We start from the raw sequence: 22,887 nt of genomic DNA, 5'->3' as shown, positions 1-22,887 counted from the left end.
CATGCTAATGCTGCACAACCCTCCCTCCCTCAGCCTTCAAGCATCCCCTCTGCCCTGTTGCTGTCCAGGGGAGCCACATCATGTTGACACTGGGAACCCCAGTGAGTGGGGAAGCCAGGCGATGCTGCTGACACCCCCCCCAAAATGTTCTGCTGATCCAGATCTGCCCCTCTGCATCCTAACAGCAAATCCACCGCCAGCACGACCCCAAATGCAGGCCCAGTCCCTGCACAGCGCCCTCTTTGCAACTCAGGAGCCCTCTGCGTAATCCTTCAGCGAAGCAAACGCACGTGGGGACGTGAGGTCCTGCTCACCCGCTGCCTGGACTGTCTGGCTGCACCTCCAGTAAAGCCAACGTTGGTGTTTTAAGGCTACCCGGGGCATCTCCCAGATTGCCGGGCTCTGCTATCCATCTCCCGGCGCGCTCCAGAGACTGACAGCACACCCGTTCCAGAGCTGTCTCTGAGTTTGACTTCATGTGCGCCTATTAATCAGCTGAGACAGGCTCCAGTCGAGGGGCCTCTGTAAAGGTTTAATAAACTACAAGTGGTGCTGCCTCCCTGAAGTGGACACTCGGCGCTGCGACTAACAAGTTTCCATTGACGTGAAACATAAAACTTTCTCCCACCCCGCCCGCTCCTCCTAGTCCCCATCACTTTTCTTTTGTTAAGCCTCCTGGCAGCACAAAGTGTCACCTTCCCAGCGTTTTTTAATATGAATGTGAAATTAGTGAGGTTTGCCCTTTCCCCTGGCGGACAGAATCCTCTGTTATTAAAAAGTAAAGCACTTTAATAATGAAAACTTTTTCTCTTTTTCCTGTGTTTTAACTGTTTAAAATTAATGAGAAGGGCATAACGGTTGTCAAAGCGATATTGAAAGCCGGGTAGCCAGGACCGAATAAGCACGAAAATCCCTCCAGAGTGTTAAATAAACAGTGCTTCAGCCCCCTCTGAATCCCTCTGTTGGTTATTGTATACATTCTGTAACAGCACTCAGAATAGATCTGAGCACCGGGGAGGCAGAAAGGTTTCAGAATTCCAATAAAGGCCTCAAATTAAAGACAGCCTGGTGCGAATTCCAGGAGAAAATTAAAGAGACCTCAAGCTTAAGTGACAGGTGACTTGCTTCTGTGTCACAACTGTCAGGGGATTTAGTGATAATATGGCAATATATTACAAAGGACTTTTCTTATTCCCCCCTTTAGGTTTCAAAATGAGGCATCTCTTCTTCCTGGTGCTGGGGGAAAAAAAAAAAAAAGTAAGACAAAAATGAGGGATAAAAAACTAGGTGCATAATTTCCAAAGTGTGAGGTCAGTCCGAGAGAAATAAATGAAAAAAGCAAATGGCAGGGAACATAATGTACTCAGAAAACAGCTTCTCCCCTCCTCCCATCTCCACCTTGTCTTTTATCCCCTTCAGCCTCTTGAGACAGATCTCATTTTAAAATTGCCCCCTAATGGGCATGAAAAAAAAAAATAAAAATCTGTGTTTGATTCCTGCCTTCCAGGGAGGTTCATCTTTAAAAAATAATAAAATAAAATAAAAAAATAAATTTAAAACTGACTCAGAGCCAAACTGCGAAAACAAAACCAGCACACCATGCAAGTATCTGGGCAGATCAAATACAAGAGTGCTACTGGAAGTGTACTGGAAGCCATCCTGCGTGCTTTACTCACACAAGCCAGCTTTAATCCTGCTCGCATCCTGGTTCAGATGAACAGGACAATTAATTTGAGACCCTTCCACATTTTTCTAAGGCCCAGAAGATAAAAGCCTACTCCAGAGGCTTGCTTGATCTACTCTCCACACAGATGAACGTTGTATCTGTTAGGTAATAAGCATTACTACCATTATGGAGAAGTAGTGGGATAGAAGAGCTTTTTCTACCCTGTATTTGCTTAAAATAAGAGCCAATTCTGGCAGATCCCTAACCACTAGTATCATCTGTAATCAATAACAGTACCAATAACCTAGAAGAAGAGACAGGCCTGGTTGCAACGTGACTTCACTGGTTCAAGACACCAGGGGACCTCCCACCAGCCTCACTAGGAGAAAACATACCTCCCTCGTTCAGAAGAAAGAAACATGGAATTATAAAGACTGCAGCTTTTAGGTTTGAGAGGCTGGGGTAAGTACTGAAAGTCTCTGATTTCATTAAGAGAGTATGTTAATGGGAGAAAGGATAGAGACAGAATAAAGCTAGACTGAGGTAGAGGAGTTCTCTCCTAAAGCAGGAGAAAAAAAAAAAAAGCCAAAAGCACAGGCTGTAACATCTCCTGCTTCCATTATACTTCAAAACAAAATGAAGGATTTTGTTTTAATAACAACTTTTTACTAACCTCCACACACCTTCTCTAGAACTTGCCAAGTCCCCCTGCCCCCCTCCATAAAAGTTGAAAGATCAAATTTATTCTCTTTGTAGGCAGGTGAACATTCACACACCCAGACATAGCCACATATATATTTTATACACCTAAATATAAAATATACATTTTACAGGCACTTCAGCTTGCTCCCTGGCTGCACACAGAAGCCCAAAAAATGCATGTTCCAACGGGGTGCTTATAATGGACTTCAGTTGAGGCAATGAGAACCGAAGAGCATTATAATGAGGTTCCTGTGTGCACCACCATAATATATACATGACTCAACGCACCAAGAGCTGATAAGCAAAGCTAACTCGCTCTCGAACGGCAACATCACAAATGGATCAGGCTCAGCTCCTCGTAACAACAAGTCCTCAATCACTCTCTGTCCTATGCAGTGTCCGTTGCATTCCCAGCTTATTCTACTGGCTTTACAGCAAACTTAGGGAATTTAAGAGAGATTAACCTCCCTTAAAACTCATCAACACGTCCCTGCAGCATCTCAGGAAGCATTACAGACCACTTATAGAGCCTCTGATGGCAATAAAATACAAATCTAACAAATTAAATGAATTCTTGATTGCATTTAATTATTTTTCAAGTAATTCCTGAAGATATCTATTTGATATTGACAGGCCTATGGTAATTTCATCCCCATTATAGAGATTATTATTTTCCAGAAAGAGAAACTCTATTTCTTAGTCTCAATTCTTTAAGATTCTAAGTCACATAAAAATAGGTAATTTTGTATTTCTAAGTCCCTGCAGCAGATTCAGACTATCCTACAGACTGAGTGGATGTACCTCAGCTCCAGTGAAGTCAACAGCAAAATTCCATTCACTTTGAAGGCAGAGGGAATACAGGAGTTCAATCCCACCTTTGACTGCAAGTGAAAGGAACCAGCTCCTTCTGTACTGGTGCTCATGTACAGCAGCTGGCATGGCAGGGCATGCCTAGGCAGCACTACCCAGCAAAAAAAAAGAGAGTAACATAGCTACTTTTCAAATCCGGGTTGTTTTTTGTTTGTCTGTGGGTTTTTGTTGTTGTTTTGAGTAAAGCAAGAAAGGCAGAATACGAGTATTTATATCAAAACATTCTACATTTAAATGTAGAGTATTCTACGATTTGAAAGCGTGGCAGAAATACCAACCTGATCAGTCCTGGTAACAGGTTTGCTAGCTTTATATTGCTGATCCAAAGGCAAGGATACAAAGGCACTGAGACGTTTAGGTGAGAATTTTGGAAATGGATCAATCATTTTGTACCTCCTCAAGTATTGAGCTCTGACATTCAACAACATTCAGCATGCAGTTTGTCCTGCCACTTTCAAAAACCAAACTGTCAATTTCCAGAGAAGAAGAAGAAAAATAAAAATACCAAACCATCTTCTCTATTTTGCTCACTTCCTGTGAAATTACACTTGTCCTTGAGACTGGAACAGGTAACGTTCTGTCCCATGTTAGTAACAAACCTAAAGTGCAGTAACTTCACAGATTTAATTGTTGAAAAACTCTCCAAAGTAAACTCAGTTACCTGCCTATAAGTACATTCAAGAGAAAAGGAAAGTATTTATTCACAAAAAAAGCTATTTTAAATAACTTCTTCATTAAAACAGCATAACTGCGCTTTTACATACTTGCTAAAAAAACTAAGAGGCTGTACTCTAAACAAGTTCCAAACATTTAAAATATAAACATTACAGGCTGATTTCAGTGAAAAATTACGACCTTTATATACAGCTGTACATCACATGAGCTACAGATGCAGCTTTCTGTGAAGCATGCAGGAAAACTGAACGTCTTTAAAAGCATCTTTACATAAACCACCGCAGTACTTAACAGTCATCTGAGAAGGTACTGGGCAGGTTGCAGGCTCATACATGTTAAAACAAAGAACAAGCAGACATAACAACAACCAACCAAAAAAAAACGACCAACCAAAAAAAAAAACAAAACATGCTGCATCATGCTTGACGCGCTCTTGACTTCCATTCAGAGCGAGGGTTCATGGAAGATGTAATTTGCCAGAATGCAGAAACACCAAAGATGTCACCTGCAAATGACTGAATTCTGTGAATTAGCAAACTGATGGCAGACCCAAAATTTGCCAAAGTCAATGAAAAGGTGACTGTCATCACAGAGAGCTTTGTTTCAGGCTCCAAGTAAATACAGATAATAATTAAAAAGCCTACAGAGCACAACACCAAATACATTTTGCTCATTTCTTCAAAAAGTTTTGTGTTATTTGTAATCTCCAACAGTATTTTAATACAGAAAACCCAAGGAGAACAGAAACACCGGGAAAAAAATAAAGAACTTTTGCAGCTAGAAACCTTTGCTGTCTACTAAAAATATTTGCTGAAGAGTTAGAAGGAACTGGTTTTGGGGGGCAGCAGTTTAAATATTGGGCAACTGTGATCTAAGGCGGTTCTATGATTATTTGCATTGCCTGACACGATGGACAGACCAACCATCATACCATAAAGATGGAAGCTAAGGGAGGAATATTTATGATGCTTAACTGGTAAATGAAAATTGCAGCAATTCCAAATCAGCAGAATAACTCACCTTGCTTCTTGGTCTGGGCAACTTGAAGCGATCGTCTTTCATCAGGCTGGATAATACCTTCTCCATCTTTATCTCTGAGACACTGAAGCAACAAAGAAAAAAAAAAGTCAATAATTTCTTCTACTTTTTAAAACATAGCATGTAACAAACTTCAGGCTGATAATGGATTGCAAGAAGACTGAGATTTATATGTTCAACTTAAGCGTTTATCCCTGAAATACATGAGGTCTTAGCGACTCCCCCAGCAACTCCAAAAATGTTATCAATACAAAATCTCAGCCCCAGCTGAACTGCTGCTTTCACTGGAACAGAGACAACATTTTACCAACTATCTTGTCACCACTATTAGGCACCAACACACAATTTGGTACCAACAGGGCTTCAAAATAGCCAAGGGTGGCAAATAAAAACAGTCCACTGAAAGGCTCCTTGGTTCTCAACCAGCATAACTAACCACCAAAATACTCCAGGCCTTTAATTATATTTCTGTTTCCCTAATTTTTCTTTCCTCTCATTGAAAAGCATCAAGACAAACATTAAACATTTAGTTTTCTTTTACTGGTTTTCCAGTAAAAGACTCTCAGTATAGAGTTCAAGCAGCTTGTAACAGTAATGTTTCATGTAGGTTTACTTTATCACAATAAGGTGTAACCTCCACTTTGAACCCAAAGGATGTCACCCATTTCATTGTCCATGAGATGCCATGGGCAGGGAGCAGATGCATTTTGTTGCTTGTGCAAGTGTGAGAAAGAGCCTGACTTGAGACCTGCGCATACAGGCTAGAAAGATGTGCTGCTCTCACTTTGCTGTGTTCTCAGCTCTGCCAGAACAAGTTTACTTTTCTGCTTCTCCTACATCTCATCTCCCCTGATTTAGCTGCTGGATTCTCTTAAAGATCAGAGACATTGCTCAACCCTCATCCAAAGGAACACAGTGTTTTGACGTTTACACACCATATTTTCCACCCACGTTAGTGGCCATGCTCACAAAGCTGAAGACCTAGAACTAAAGCTGTGTAAAGACACAGCTCCTTCCTCTCACACTGACTCAGAGAGAAACAACAGGATCCCAGGGAACTTTTCCTATGAAGCCAAGTCTCACACACCTCTCTCCCACAACATTTTACATCATCCCAACCTCTTGCTACATTGCCTGGGTGAGGGCTCAGAAACACAGTACCTGACAGACATGCTCTCCCACTCATTTATGGCTTCAAAAGCCACCTCTGATGCCAAATAAGTGGTTTGATTTCCTTCCCCATTCTGAGAACTCACCTTCTTTCTCCTCTAAAGTACAAAGCCAAAGCCCTGCCCATTAGGGACCCGACACATTTTATTTATTTATTTATTTTTTAAACTCAGGCGACTCAGTCAGCTGTCCTAGCCAGGTTTCACACTGGGCATTTATTTTCATTCTGTCGACTCACATTCTTCCTGTAGATTCAACCAGATGATTTATTCTCCAGTCCAGCTTGCAGAACGCTGCTGGGTACTGCTATGGCCCAGATACCACTAGCACTTAAGAACCTGATTCATTTTAAAGCATGTGAGTGGTCCCATTTAGAGATGCTTTTACACGAGACTAGGTATTCTTTGTCCTCTTTAACACTGCCTTGTGGGGCACACACACGCCAGGTGACACAGCACAGGAACAGCTGTGCAGCTTCAGGCAATTAATATTACAGCTGCATCCAAACTGGGTCCCATTTCCAAGGGAATTACTCAGAGAATAAAAGCTGAAGTTTGTGAGTCCAAATTTTCAAGTTGCTGCATTTCAGCAACGGGCAAAGGTCATCTCTAGAAAAGAGATGCTTTGCCTTTTTATACCAGAATCAATTATAAATAATGCATGGAAACCGAGGCGTTCATTTGGGTTTACAACAGTTTAAGGAAGAGGTAAATCTTGGGGGCCTACCAGCTCTCATACGGTCAGACAGGTGTACGTGGCTTCTGAAAGGAGGCACTGATGATTTTCTGTGAAGTGTAGGAAGAGATTGTAACAAGGATCTCCCCTTCCTCTTCACTCAGGGATCACAAAACCCCTGTCCAGGAGGAACAGGTGATTCTTTACCACACTCTTCATTACAGGATACTGTGATCCTGGCCTGTTCCCTGTCCCCTCCCAGTTTAAGCAACGAATACCTTTTCTTCCTGCAATCTGCATTTTCAACCTCAGCCAGTTCGTCACAACACAAGGAAAGGAAGAGATGGTCCAGAGAAGCGATCACACAGCCTGGAAGGTAAAGGCTGGCGTGGCCAAGAGATACCCTACGAGGGAGAGAAGCCCCATCCTTGTGCAGCTGGGACTCAACAGAGCAGATTCCTCCACTGAGGCTGCCGAGAAAGGCGGGGGAGCGATGGGGGAGAAAGGGAAACGGAGCAGAAAAAGACAACCGAGGGTCTTTCTGTTTGTGAAAAGTATAACAGCAAATTAAAACATAAACGGCAACCGCTTAAGCGAGCGAAGAAGCGTCCCTCCCCTTCCCCCCTCCCCAAAAGGCTGCCCTGACACGGCGCTGAATGAAAACGTCAACCCCCTGACATTGATTTGTCTGATGTGTCACCCCCTCGCCGATCCTCCCCGCTCCTGGCGCGCCGCCAGCTCGCAGCCGAACAGAGCCGTGAACCTGGTTCGCAGCGGGGAGCATCAGGCGAGGGGAGCGGGCGAAGGCAGGGGGGGAGAGAAGAGCACGGCGCGGCGAGGGGAGAGAAATGACTCGTGCCTTCACGGTGATGGGTTTGCCTTTATAAATTAGTTAGGCCGCCGTTAGGAGATAAAGAAATTATCTGATAGCTGTCGAGGCAGGCGCTGCTAGATTGCAGTTGAAGGAACTGAAAGAGACATAAGCAAAAGGAGGAAAAAAAAAAAGTAAATCTCGCTGACTTTCTACTGCTCCTCGCTTTCTGCCTTTGAAGGAAAATCCGTTAGTTATGCTTAGAGGTGAGACAGAACATTTTGGAGTCTAACCTTTAAAAAAAGGGGGGGGGGGGAAATGCACACTGAACATCAGTGTGCATGTACGTATGCGGTTACAGTTGGGTAGAGGAGCCACAACTTCAAGCCACACAAAGATTGAAAAGAAAGTTACAGAGAGGCACGCAGCTTTCTCGAGACCCATCGGGGATTGCTGATCTCAGCAGAGCCAAAGTGAGATCGCTTTGGCAAAGGTTAATGCTGCTTTTCCACAGTGGAAGCCAAGGAGAGGCTTCAGGTACCGGTGAAAATTAATTGCGAGCGATTTCCAATTTCAAAGGCAGTCATCCCTAATTCCGAAGTGGATTTTCATCCAGGAACAAAGCCACGTCTGCTCTCATTACTTCCAACCCTCAACATTTCTGGACTTACTCCCAAGCATGCTGGGGTGGGTGGAGGGGTTTAAGAAAAAACTCTGGGTCTGATCCTCACCCACCACAAATCAGTGCGGCACTGGAACTACTCATTTACACCAACCAAAGACGGCGAGGACCTGTCTCATGCTTTGTCTTCTTAGAAATACATATTTTATGAAGTATTTACATTTCAATAAACCCAGCAGGAATTTCATTTAAAGAAAAAAAAAAATTAAAGAACAATTCACAACACACTCATCCCCAGTAAGAAACAACAGACTTCAAATTGAAGCGAAGAATTAAAACAAAATGCAAAGTCCAGTAACTCGTGCAGTCCCAATCAAAAGCTACACAGCCTTAGGATAAAGAAACAAAAATTATCAGTGCTTAAGAGGATCGGAGAGCGTCCGACACATGCTGTCTTTCACCACCGCACTGAATTAAATTGTCAGGATTATCAGCGTAATGCTCTGTTTATGAAGGGTAACGGCAATTTGTGCTGATGGCACTTGCTGCCTTTAGCTTCAAGCTGCCTTCCCGCATCTTCTCTGTAATTCATCAGCTCTCTCTCCTGTTCCGCTGCCCCCTTCTCACACCATGTAGGAAGAGCAGAGGACACATGACTGCAACCAGGCCGAATCGCCCACCCATGCCAATTAGCCACTCATTTCCTCCCATCTGAAGCCAGGGGTCAAAGGAGGGGAATTACACTCCTTTTTTGGGAAGTCCCTTCTCTCCAGGGCAGCGCGTTTTATGAAGAATAGAAACCAAACAAACAAGAAAAGACAGTCCCCAGAGTTGTTTGGCTGTAGTGATTTGAGAAGTAGAGGAAAAATATCCACATAAACCTCCCTCCGCACACTGAGCACAGTCTTCTCCAGATGCCTGACGAACAGCGGCTGCTCAACAACAGGTCTCCTTAGCAGATATAATTACCAGCGTGGGTGACTGACACCGCTCCTTAAACTTGTTAAAAAAAAAACAACAAAATTGGATAAAAGCGTTAACATTTAAAATTGGGAAAAAAAAAAAAAAGGAGGGAAATTTCCCTCTCCTTTCTCCAAGCCTTCCCCAAATGCTGTAAAATAGAAAAATAAAACTTTCTAGTTGGAACTAAAAATTCACAATTATGTGGGATTTCACCTTTAAATGTCAGTGCTGTTTGTTACATGAAAAAAAACCCTGTCAGCTTAGCCCTCCATGTCTTGCTGGTGTCTGCTTAATAGATAGTTACCTGGGATGATGGATGGCTCTTTGTTAGACCACTAAATGGCTCACAGCCTAGAATAAGCCTGTATTTACTGCCAACATTTGTTTGTTTCAAGGATGCAAAACCAAATACAGCTCCAAGCAGCTCCACCCGACATAAACACGAGAAATAAAAGGGAACTAATTTGTGCACGAGTTTACAGGGCTCCATCAACACCAGCACAACACTAAAAGGACTCCGCTCGGCTGCTGTTCTGAAAAGCCAAGAGACAGCAAAGCAGGGAGCAAGGGGAGTCACGTATCTCCAGCTGACTGCCGAGGAGGCTTGGGACCTGAGAGTGCTCCTGAATAGCAAATCTGAGGGTTTTTTCCCCCCCACAAAGGGACAACTGTGCGAGCAGAGCTGACTGCACTTTGGGCTGGCCCTTCACCAGCCTGGCTCCTTGCTGCCTATTCCCCTGCCCTAGCTACAGCCGGTGTAAGAGCAGCTTTCTCAGCTAGCCAGGAAACGTACCCCAGTTCTGGTCTGCTGAATCCACTGCCCTCTTTGCCTTCCAGGACCACACTGAGCCCTCACCACTCGCAAAAGCCTCTCCTATTTCTGTCACAAGCCACTTACACAACCTATCTGGGCCAATTACCTGCCAGCTATGACCCACAGCTCCCTAGCTATTTCTCCGCCGGATCTCTCCTGAAGCGAAAGCACAATCTCTGACAATATGGTGCTATGCAGGCAGATGGCCAGTTAGCATTTGACAGGCTCATTTGACTTGTGATCTCCGCATAGCCACGGCTTGAACCCAGGGCCACGGAGATAACAACCGGGTGCAAAGGATCTCCGACTACCATCTCCTCTCTGCCCCTCGCCGCACACACTCGCCTGCACACAATCTGTCAGGCTGATGATTTTTCGCACGCTTTCCCCTTCCTCTCCTTTTGCTAGTCTGGGGCTGGTCCGGGATCACAAGAATTAATAAATTCTTATTAAAACCTGCGCGAGCTACAGTCCCGCTGAAAGTGCCACGGAAGGTTAATTAGCAAGGATGAGCTGAAACTTTTGTTCGCGTTTCTGACTCACTTAATCTTGTGAGAAGCCAGCAAGCTGACATATTCTGCCTCCGAAGGCGCCAGGACAAGCAGGCTGTTCCCGTGACAGCCAATCCGAGCCGTCCTCCCGATCCGGTGGATGTATTCCGCAGGTGAAGCCGGAGCGTTATACTTCAAAAAGGGAACACGAGAAGGGAAAGGAGGAATTAACAGAACACGGCGTGTTAATTATAAACGAGACGCTCAGCCCGCTCACCTGAAACAAAGGGGATCTGGGCAAAACCCACACGCTGTACTTGCCTCGGAATCAGTCTGTTTAGGAAGAGCCCATCGGACTCATCCCTGTAACCATCACTCAACCCCCTCAGCCACAGCAGTTTTTTGACATGTGAATGTGACACATTGGCCAACTTTCAGATAATAGGACAGTTTTCCCCATCTCAGTGTCTCTCTTTGCCTTTTACATTTTATTTCTATACAGGCACGTCAGGAACCTGTTTGCTTCCCTCAAAAAAAAAAAAAAAAAAGAAAAAGAAAAAAAAACACACAAAAACCTCAAACCAAACAACCCTCAGCAATGCCCATACATCCGAAGCAAGAAGCTGCCTGCTTCTGGGAGAAAAGCCATGAAATAAAACATGACAAATTTAAACGTGGAGTTGGGCTAAATTGCTTTGTTTGAATTAAACCAAATCAGAGGTTACTGGATACATTACTGGGTAGAGGAAACCTGAAAGAGATGAGGGAGTACGTCCTTCAGGCAGCAGTTGTCTTTCCACCCATAACTGCGAGGTGCTATTGAAACGTTGCTTAAAGCTCCGTCCCACCCCAAATAGCGGTGCCCCTCGTTTACTTCTCTGGGGATCAAAAATGCCCAGCCACTTGCAAGATCTGATAAAGGGTGACCTATTTCCCTCCCTTTAGCCTTCCCCTATTCTCCCCCTATCCCTCTTTCCTGGAAAAAATGAACATGCACAGAGATACTGCTTAGAAATGAGCCCTCAGCAGTTTAACTGGAAAAAAACCAACAACCAAAGCCCACTCTAGTGTTTATACCTGTGCCCTCTGGCAAAGTTTCTACTGGCTAGAGGTGTGAGTAAGATGCTGTGAGCAATCTAATTGCTCCCTGCAGGTCCTTGCTCTTGGACACAGCTCTCAGGACAGCTGAGATTTCGCCTTCTGGACACACAGAAATCTCCCAGGGCTTGAGGTAATTTGCACTGCGTTCTAACACTGGCAACTGTATCTTTGGTAAATTATATTAATATACAGAGCTGGGAATTAAAGACTTCACTTCCCCAGCCTTCTCTGACTAGCTAGCTGCTACAAAATCTTTCGTCTTTAAAAAAAAAAACACAACACAAAATTAAAATAAAATTTGTTACCTGAAGGGATGAGGTAGAAATTAAAAGGCTGTTTTGTTGAGGCTTTGTGCACTGTTCTTTCTACCCAGGTGTCACTTGATAGAGGAGAATCTCTAGATCAGTTTTGCTGAATTCAACTAACCTTTCTTTTAATTATAAATCTTTTACACAAATGAAATCTGCTTCGTGCCCCCAGCTTCCTATTTGAAATGACAAGCTGCTATTTTTAAGGTTCAATCCATCTCCCTTAGTTTTTTTTCCCTCCCCAAAGAGAGCATTTCTGTCAGCAGCAATGCAGTGTTCGTGGTTTTTTGTTTGTTTGTTTGGTGGTGGTGGTTGTTTTTGTTTTAAAGGGAAAAATCTGAACTATGCAGTTCTACTGAAAGCTGAATGCTTACAGCTACCCAGTCCCAGTCCCAACCCAGCAAAACCTAACCCGAAACATTCAGGTCATTACACAGGCAGGATTGGGCTACTCAATGTTTAACATTAGGACTGCACTTAAAATCCTCGTGGAACTGCCTCCCCACCAATCTCAGAAAATCAGAAACACAGAACTGCAAAAGAAACGGCCAGTGCTTCACAGAATTTAGCTTCCTGTGGGGGGGAAGCAGGAGGTGTTTCCTCCCAGCCAGCAGAACGTTATTACACTGCTGACAATACTCAAGTTATTGAGGAGGAAAACAGACTGTCAGCCTTGACTCCTGGTCCTGTCGTCGGGATCACGCAGGTCTCTCACACCTGTAGGCACCAGCACAAAGGCAAGCAAAACGGCAGAAAGAGGATGTGGACTGGAAGGGGGTTTTCATCTGAGCAAGGCTGAGCTTAATACATACGTACGCATACACAAACACAGCAAACCTACCTGCACGATCCATGTAACTTGAGGCAGGTCCAGCCCACGTGCTGCGACATCCTTTAAAATTAATAAGGAAATTACTGTAAAAATGCTTTGCAGATATCAGCAAATTAAGAACTCTCCTAGGGTAGTGATTATGCTGGGACAACTGGCTACGCAAGTAGGATTTTTATGTGCCTGGTTTGGGGAGAGATGGACTGAGATCAAAAATAAGGGTAGGGGTTTAAAATGCAAGGGAGATTGTTAACAGGCTAATACAATAGAAAGTGTTCCACTGCTACGGGCCAAAGCTTGGAGGATATAAAAACATCAATTTCAGCAAAGTGGTGTTGAATTACGGCAGTCTGCTCCAGTCCCTTTGCATTATATCAGAGAGAGTCACCTTTCGTCACGGCAGTGATACCATTAAGTGATACCACAGTGATACTTTAGTTCTTCAGTTTGTACCACTGCTGAAAGCAGATCTGCTCGTAGCACCTACTGCCCAAACAATGAGAGAGGCAGAATAAAACCCCTGCAAGGCAACATTACTTTTCAGCGTAATTTTCTCTACGGCGAGCCTAAGAACAGCCAGGCTGCTCATGAGGAAAACCGCCACGAAGCAATGACCAAGGACCCTAGGCCTTGAGTAGAATGCCCAAAGACACGCTCATCTCCAACCACTACTGATTAGTTGTTTCCTAGGGGATGGTCTGAAGTTGAGGAGCAGAAGACTTGCAGGTCACCTGGCCCTGTGATAAAAGGCCAACAAACAATTTAGTAGAACCTGCAGGAAGCTGAAGGACAGCTCGAGGGAAGGGGACTTCAGCTATCCCTTAGATTTTCACCAGTCTGGCTTTGATTTGGAGAAACAAAACTCAGCCCTGAAGAAAACAGTCTGAAGCTACTCTCAGGCAAGTTATTTGATGTGCCAGCTGGTGAGAAAATGCATCAACTTGCAGGACTTGAGCGAGACCCTTTAGTTATCCACAGCCAGTGCAGCTCAAAAAATATATATCCTTTCAAAGAGAAAAGAGTTTAAATAGTGTTCAAAATGGAGAGAGTGCGAACGTGGTTCGATCTCCCTTCTTGATTTTCTGTTCATTAGTAATGTCCTCACATACTCCTTGGATTTTACATTCACCACGCACAATAACAGAGCAGGTGTGCAGATTTAACTCTGTTAGGAAATGTTTTGGAACACGTGTATCTTTTAGCTAGTTGCAAAATAGAATATATTAAGAACGTAAGCAGGAGCTTAATGTACTAAAAATGTGTCAGCCACCCACTGAAGTGTTTTCATGCAACTCCCACACACGTTAAAAGACTAGGAAGCTGATGTTTTGGCAGCAAAGGCCTTCTCATAAGCACTAGCCAGGTTGCTTTGTGGCTCCAACTGCAGTAAAAGAGGAGACACTTTCCACAGCGCCCACTCTGAAATAACACACACTTTAGCTCCAGCACGCTCATTAAGAATCGACTTGTTCCCAGAGTCAGATGAACAGATGTACAAAAAGCCATTTAAAGGAGGTTGGAGAAAATAAATCTAGAGAAGTCGGGGAATGTGTACAGCAGTTACCAGGATAACAAGATTATAAACTCTACAGCACAATCAGACAGCAGTGCTGACGCCTGATTCTGCTTTTGCTGGTTCTGTTATGTGCTCCCACGCTGACAAGTCTTTGGTCTTTTCCTACACCGTGCTCTTTCTCATAGCGAGCAGTCTAGGCAGGGCTGTGGCTGATCAGAGGGCTCTGGCCTTGGGGCAGGGTCAGTTTACCCCAAATATGCAGGTAGCTAAGCTGTCCCTGCGGTCCCGAGCAGGCACCTCCAGCAGAGGGAAGTGAAGGAACCATCCCTCACCCATCAGGACTATTTCCCTCCTCTTCTGAGGTAACTTGTCTTAATACCTCTGGCTGTGAAACCACCGCCACAGACAGCATTGTTCACACGTACATTTGCCAAAGGAAGCAGGGAAGTTGAAAGGTTAACCAAAAGCATAACAAAAAGCCAGGGACAACATTTCAGGAGGAGGCTCTCCCATCGCCAGCCCTGTATTCACTTCTGCTTTCACAATGCCACCAACTCCATTCAGCTGTTACTGACATATATCAGCAGCTGTTCTCTTGGGGTTTAGCTTGGCTTTCTTTCAGAAGTATCTTGGGATTTACTGGTAATTGGAGTGTTTTGCAAACTCTCAAAGATTCCTCAGTATCAGTCCACCTGCGTCTCCTGTAGCTCCTTTTCCTCAAAGACCCTGGTAGGCAGCAGCAAGGTAGAATTAGGATAAAAAGTTTGAGCTGATTTGCCTTCCTCTGCTGGCAGAGCCCAAGAGCTTCTTGCTTCTCAGATCTTTAGAAAAATACTTTTGGGTCACCGTGCCAGGAAACAGAACACAGCTCAAGCAACAATTACCCAGTTTTGCTCGCGCTACATTTATTCCCTATGCAGAAGCACTAACCTGCTGCCAACACTCCTTCAGAAAGCCCAACAGATTTCCAATTTACTACCCTCCCTTCTCTTCCTTTGCCCCAGAGAGCATTCCCCCTTCCACACGTGACCCTACACAACCATTCCTCAATAAAAGGGAAATCAAGAATATGACACCTCCGCAGCTCACTGCCAATTCTAGTCAATGGATTGGGGAAAACGAAGATTAAGTGACCATCTCACAGGAGGAAGAAGAAAGAAACCACTGCAGTGCAATTGTAAAGAAAACCCAAATGCCAACCAAACAATAATCTGAAGCCTTAACCACGTTCCTGGCCTGACCCCAAATGCAAGTCACAGAATGGCACAGTATCACAGCCCGATCTACCTGAGGGCTTGCGGAAACACTGAAATCTTTGTTCCTAAAAACTGGTGTCACCATCCTGTCCTCGTGGCCTGGAAGGGGGTGGTGAGGCACAGAGGGGTGGGTGCAAGGGAGCAGAGGGCAAAAACACCATGCCTAAAGCGAGGCATGTTGCTGCAGAACATGAGAGCCAACACAGCCACTAAACTTTTGTAAGGGCCTCGCACACAATCTAATTAGGGCAAAGGAAATTGCTAAAGTTGCTTTTGAAAGACACTCAATGGTGAGGTCTTGAAGGCCCTGAGCTTGACAATTGGCTGCCTACATGAGGCCTAGAAGTACAGATGGAAGGCAGCTTGCTCAGGTGCCAGGCTGTCAGTTGGATTAAAATGACTCATTTATTTACCAAAGAACCTCACAAAGTGCTTTAGCTAACAGGCAGAGAGGGCCTAACGGCTCTCCAAGCTGGGGAAGAAGCTCTCGCGCCTTCCCGGCCTGCCAAAAGTCATTACTGCCGAGTGTGGAAAGCCATCAGCAGGGTAGAGACCCCCGTCGGCAGGGTGACAGATTGGGCTGCGTAATCAGAGGAGGAAGGAGAGAGCACAGAAGCTGTCAGAGGCGAAAGCTCTTGGCTGGGGCCGCCAGAAAACTGGCAAGATGAGTTAGCGTGACTGAGTAAACAGCAAACAATCTCCAAATGATCTTTCCTCTCTCCCTGGAAGAGATGAACTTGTTTAAAAGGCACATCCCAAAGGAAGCCGCAAAGAACTTCAGCGAAGGAGAGAGAAATAAATCTGGATGAGACCCTCTGAGATACACAGCCCTTCTTTATTTTCTTGCCTGCCAGCTTATTTTGCCTGCAAAAATATTTTATACAATATACTAATATACATATGACATGGAGCAAATTAATAAAAGGAACAGCAGGTCCCATTGCTTACTAGAGCAGAAAGATGGGTGGAGAACGTGGCATAAGGGACAAGGAAAGGACGGTAACATTATTTGTGTTGCTCTTTTGTGAGCCAGGTTTCAAAATTTTGTGGGCACTAGTCACTGTTTCGCAGCGAAGGGAACGGAACCATCTTACCGCAGAAGGTTTTTGCTGATATGATACAAAAAAAGCGTCAGAAAAAAGCAATGCCCTCGGAGGCAGGAGGTGGTCACAGTGCCTGGCTGCCCTTTGGACATCTGCGTTGGGGAGGCACCTGTAATGTGGGACTAGTGCAAAGTGTATCTCTATATTAAGGTGTCCATATGGTCCCCATTACTGTGGTAACAGGCCACCTCCTGCTTTCAATGCATTTGTCCTCCCAACATCTCTGTAAGGTAGAGCAGTGCTACTATCCCCATTTTACTGACGGGGAGCTGAAGCACAGAGAGATTTTGGACTTCGACATCCAACTTACTGCGCTTAACATGCTAACCATGCGCCAGCTGAGCCACAGGAACTGTAACTGTCGGGCTTTGCATCCCTGCCTTGCAATAAATGCAAAACAGCTCAGACTGCAATGAAGTCAGATTACAATAAATGCATCGCCTTACACCACTCTCCTCACCGCGAGCACGGCCAGTTCACGTTACCTCCCACTTATAGCAGTTCAGAAGCAAACACACAACTATCACTGCTCAGCTGATGCGACTACTTGCCTTGTCATCACAATTCCACATCCACTCGTACAGAGTCTGTGGCACGGCAGGAAATCACGCCACATCTCCGGTGTCTCAAGAGGGGAATCCCATCCACTGGGATTTCTTTATTTAACTCCTCTTTCTTCCTACCCTGTTGTATTTTTCCTGCTACAGGCTGCATCTCCCCTCCAAATTGTCTCACCCAGGAAGTGGAATCCCAATAAAAGACACAGGAGCAATTGCAATGATTCTGTTTAACTTTGTCTAAAACTGAGTAATTTAATGAGTTTAGAAAGATACTGAGTGAAATTTCAGTAACAAGAGATGTCCCTGAAATTTCTCAGTTATAGACAGAACGTGAATGAAGGATAACAAAGCTTAGCTGTTTAGTATTCAGCATTTATCAGACATTTTTTATCTTCAAAATACTTCATCTGCACCAGTGAATGATTAAGCTTTGCTATTCTCCTTGACTGAGACACTGAAGTATTATCTCCAAATACAGAAAAACCGAATTATAGTTACACTTACGCATTGCAAAGATACATTTTGACCTTGACCAAATCATTGTAAAGACCGTACACACAACCAGGACCACGACAAGAAGGTAAGAAGTGCATTTTTACAGGTGATACAATATGTAAATTGGCAATGCTACCTCAAACACTCCTATTTACATGGCAGTCCTAGTTCATACTGTGGGCATGAAATTGAGATAAAATTCAGCCCCCGGTTTCTGCAAAAAATTGCAACTAGTTTCCTTTAAGAACAATGTGCTGCAAGAACAGGAGTCATTTCAGAGCTAGAGAGGTTTTCTCAGCTCTAATTACTCCCGATCGCTGTAATTTACAAGTTTGCGGTGGGTAGAAATCGCCAAGATTCACACATTTTCAGATCAACAGCTGCCACTATTAGAGAGCAAATCGTGCAGCCTTCTGCACCACTGCAGCAGGCTAGCTGTGGCACCGACAGGTCAGAAACGAGAAGTGGAAGGTGCCACCACAACACAAGGGTGCCAGCAAACTTCAGTAGAGGACAAGAATTTCTCCGTCAGCACCCTTGAAGGAAGCTTGAAGGGCAAAGCATGGAGAGCAGCAGAGCGTGTGCATTTCTAATGACACCGTTCTCTGGTTGGGCTTCCCTTCCAATCCCGCAGGTTTTTGTTTTTAACCTTGGGGTAGTCATTAAGATGGGAAATATTACATTGCATCCAATTTACCTGGCAGTTACGGAGCATGCTACAAATTAGGATTGTTTTCTATTGACTGCGCATAGAGGGCAAGGTTCCAGCTTCAAATGAACAGATTTTTGCAGAAACATAAGGCCATGCAAAACACGTAGAGGCTTTTGTGTATGATACTCACTTTTTCTGCTTGTGGTATCTTACAGCAAGAGATCACACAATAGTTTGCAAAGAGGGCACCAGACCCTATTTAACGTGAAACACAGAAAAAGGAAACGACTTTCCTCAAGGTCAGACAGTGAGCTGGAATTACAGCTCAGTGCCAAGTTCTCTGTTCTACCATTAGATACCAGGCGGGCCCATTATCATGGAGCTGCAGAGGGACTCTAAGTTACTTACAGTGCAAAGCAAGATGCCGGTCTTGGATTTTAGGAACTCCTGGAAGACCTCTGTTCTTTCCTAGAGCAGAAAAATTAAGTGTGTACACACATTACAATCAATCCTAAAGTGAAGTATCTAATGTAACAATTAAACAACTATGCCTCATTCAGGTGGTCCCAAATGGCGATACATTTGTTGTCACACTACACCACCTCTGAGCACCAGCAACCAAAGGCCTCAGTAGCATTTGGTCTGAGCATTCGCCAGTAACACCCAACCACCTACAGACACTCACACTTCCTTGATTTTACTCCGTTTGTTCTTGTCCTTTTCAGAGCTCAGACTATCTGTGGCCTCTGACACATGATCCCGGTCTCATTCCTGGCCCTTTTTCCTCCTCCTGCCAAAATGACCTTGTCTCCATGTTCCAAGCCTTCCTCCTCAGAGTTCTAGCTAGAGGTTAGGTGAACAGGCCACTACATTGATGACACAGAAGCTTGATGTACTTGACTCCCAGCTAGACAAATTGTTCTAGGAAAGAAGGGAAACTTGGGCCTTGCCGACACACTGAACCCTCTGCTGACAAAAATTAAAGAAGAGAGCACGCTGTATCTTGTTGACAATGACAGCAGCCGTGCTCAGCAGTACCATATGGGATCCACAATTTAGCTCCATTAATGCTCTTAATTTGAAGACATCAAGCACTAATTACACACTGGGTACTAAAAAGGCAAAACCCTTCCCCTGGTGCCAGCTACTTAGTGGTGTTCTGTTGCCTTAACAGCTGGTCAGGGTAGAGTTGGGCCAGACCAGGCCTGCTCGCTCACTCAGGCAGGCAGGTTGAGGAAAGGCCAGAATGCAGGGACAGCAAAGCACATGTTTCTGGTCTCCACAGGATGGGAATGAGTGAGAAAAACAATGGCTCTTCACCTCTTGCTTCCTCAGAAGAGATCTATTCATTTACCATGTCTGCTGTGCAGCTCAAGAGTAAAGCAGCAGCTCTCTCCATCACAGACCAAGGGCAGGTTCTGGGGCTGAATTTTCAAGGGAGCTCCCTCAGCTACTGAGAGAAACGCTGCAGTGACAGCTTACTCAACACTGTTCTCCCGGCAGCAGACTCCAAGCTCTCCATCCTATCCCACTCTGCTAAAACCTAGACTTATTTTTTGGGGTAATCACCGTTATATTGCTATTATTCCATCTCAGGGAAAAGAACAGGCTGTCAAGACACCATTCTTTAAAGCCAATAGGGTCAACTTCTCGGGTAGTAACATTTTGGGGCTGGGATGAGGTTTGCCTCTGGCATTAAAAGCCTTTCTTGACTGCATGAGAGAGAACCACGGATACATAAATGGTTTAAGCGTGCCCACTGGGAATACTGAACGGCTGCCTCAGCCTGCTGAAATAACACCTCTTGCCTCTTCAGCTGTGTTTTTCAGATATAGCTACCAAAGTACTTTCCAGAAGTAGGACAATATTCTTATTCTCATTAAGAGATGGAAGAAAGAGGCCCCCAGAGGTGAAATGACTCTGTCCTCTCTTCTGCCCTCCGCCCCAAAATAACCACAAAATAAATCATAGGGAGTAAGGAACAACACTGGGTATCCTGACATTTTGATGGTGCTTACTTCCTGTTCCATGTTGCCGTGCAGTCGCAGAAACTCTAAGTGCACAGAGGAGACAGATGAATGTTTAGGTTGTTCAGACTCTAGCCCTCCTGAAAGGACATTTAGAAGGAGATTGTAGTGGAATTCCACTTGTTCACAGCTGGAGAAAAAGATGATCATCTTATGTCGCTTTTCAAACTGCAAGGAAACCAAAAAAAAAAATTGCATGTGTCCATTTCCCACACAGCTCTCCCAATTCCCTGATCTCATGATACTTCTGTGACTTCTGTTTCTGTAGATAAAATTATCCAGGAATGGGGTATATTAAGAGGTTTGACACCAAATGCTAAGCCCACAGAAGTAGTACAAGAACATGCTGCAGTTATCTCACTGTCAGCATGAAAGATGCAAGAACACCTCAGCTCTCCTGTGGCTCCCTCTACACTAGATGCACTTCAAAGCTTTAGATCTAATCCAGGCTATCCTTGACAGAGTAAGAGATGTAGGAGTGAAAAAGTGCAAAGGGCTACTTAGTAATATAAATGCAAGCAGAGTCTCACCTTGCATTTCTCAAGGATAAAAGCTGCTAACGTGACAAGCCTCAATTTGCCAGGGACCATCATGACATACTGCTTGAGCTGCTCTGGAACAGCAAAGTTTTCCTGGTCCATACAGCTTGATGGACTACTATCTGCTTGTAACGCTGCTTTGAGACTCTTCTGGTTTTCATCTGCTATGGAAATTCTGATGGGATCATTCAAACTGATATCAGCCAGCCGTGTCACACCTAAACCACAGAAAATGAAAAACACATGAGGCCCAATCTGGGGTGCTGCTGGAGGGGGTGGCAATATATTCACATACAGAACAGCTAATGCAATTCCTGTGAAAAACAAGGAATTCATGAGCCATGCTTCAAACACTGAGAGAACTTTTCCACATCTACAGACTTTTCAGGGCTCAGCCAGGCTTAGTTGCTGCAGACTCCACCAAAAGCGTCACAAGCCCTGCTTCAGCCAGTTGTTATTTTACATGATAGAAATGTCTCATCCAGATAGACAGCATTTGGCAGTTCCATTTTTTAATGATGTGTGTGGAAAAACACAACAGATCTCCGCTCTATAAAGAGTCTAAGAGTCACTAGGCCTGGCTCAACTCCTGCCTCAGCAATTGACTTCTTGTATAATACCGAGCAAATCACACAGCAGCTGCCCTGTTCTGCCTTAATTCTGCATCTGTAAGGGAAAAAAAACAAAAAATAAAAAACAAACACCAAACAAAAACAGTGCTTCCCAGGTTCATGGTGACTTTGCTGTGTGTGACATATGTAAGGACTATGTAAGTATATACCCTGACAGAAATTCCATTAATGAAGAAGTGTCATAAGCCCAACAAAAATCAATAGGCATTATTCCACTTCTGCAAAGGGCTTCAGATTGGGACATAATATAATAAATCTCAACAAGCTATTTCACAGTTCCCTGTGAATTTTTCAGCTAAAAGAAACACAACACGTCTATAACCTACCTTCTGTGAGTGTGGCTGAGAGCAGGACATTCTGACGTGTCTCTTTCTCAGCATTTAAAGCATTAAGTATCACAGTCACATCTTTTTCAAAGCCCAGGTCCAGGATCCTACAAAAACAACCGAGATGATGAAAGATGCTCTAAGGAATGAGAAGAAAGTCTTAAGGCAACATAAGCCAATTAAGAACAGCAGAAGTGCTAGAGCTGATCAGATCTTTGGCCCATCTAGCTTTATGTTCTACCTTCAACTTTTGACAGGCTGAGACATGTCAGAATACTCAGCAAATCTCTGCAATTGAATTGTAGAATAATCTGTCCAAAGGGGATATTTCTTCCTAATCTCAGACATCTATCTGCGGCTTAGCTGAGGCCACTAAGTATAAATGGCTGAAGAACTTTTTTTTAATGCGTTATCTAATGTAGATGCAGACAGTATCTTTATTCTTTTCCATATCTGAACACCTGGAAGTTTACCTGTCTGCTTCATCAATGATCAGCCACTGAGTGCGACGGAAATGAATACATTCTGTGGACTTGATGTGATCAACCAGTCGACCAGGAGTTGAAATAAGGATATTTATCCCTTTACGTAATCTGATTAAAAAAAAAAAAAAAGAAAAGAAAACACACATATTACAAGTGACTGTGGAATAGGAAACCAGAATGAAGAGCTGGAACCTACACAGGGAAAAAAAATCACAGACATAGTAAAATTAGCAGGAATAGTACTTTCTCATTGATTAAAACTGTAATTTCTTGCACAGCCAAATTTTACCCTTAATCATCACTGATATTCACAGTGGCATACTCAGCGATACAGACAATGTGGAAAGAAATATTAATAATATTAAAAAAAAAAAAACAACATGCAAGCTCAGTTTTCTATTCTGAGTACTTTTTACTGCATAGACTAAACTTCTTTTTGTGTATGCTTACACACAGACAAATGAAAATTCCATTTTGGTTTACTGGCTTACAATACAATTTTTGAAAAGGGAAAAGAAAGATTTTTAACACCAGGAAATCTCTTCTCCAAAAAGCAATTTC

At 44.0% G+C, this 22,887-nt stretch overlaps 1 protein-coding gene across 1 annotated transcript in view; it reads right to left on the bottom strand.

Moving 5' to 3' along the window:
- DDX31 (DEAD-box helicase 31) overlaps window positions 1–22,887 on the bottom strand; it is a 47,319-nt gene that overhangs the window by 16,195 nt on the left and 8,237 nt on the right. The window contains exons 10-17 of the mRNA XM_082775437.1: window positions 22,315–22,434; window positions 21,842–21,948; window positions 20,875–21,101; window positions 20,336–20,512; window positions 18,726–18,785; window positions 12,748–12,798; window positions 10,550–10,689; window positions 4,934–5,015 (exon numbers count right to left, since the gene is read on the bottom strand). Of these exons, the coding sequence (XP_082631563.1) occupies window positions 4,934–5,015; window positions 10,550–10,689; window positions 12,748–12,798; window positions 18,726–18,785; window positions 20,336–20,512; window positions 20,875–21,101; window positions 21,842–21,948; window positions 22,315–22,434 (964 nt within the window). The remainder of the gene's footprint in view (window positions 1–4,933; window positions 5,016–10,549; window positions 10,690–12,747; window positions 12,799–18,725; window positions 18,786–20,335; window positions 20,513–20,874; window positions 21,102–21,841; window positions 21,949–22,314; window positions 22,435–22,887) is intronic.

Source organism: Aythya marila (assembly GCF_965140915.1).
Source record: "Aythya marila genome assembly, chromosome: 19".
Taxonomy (NCBI): domain Eukaryota; kingdom Metazoa; phylum Chordata; class Aves; order Anseriformes; family Anatidae; genus Aythya; species Aythya marila.
This window is presented reverse-complemented; position numbering and strand designations above follow the sequence as displayed.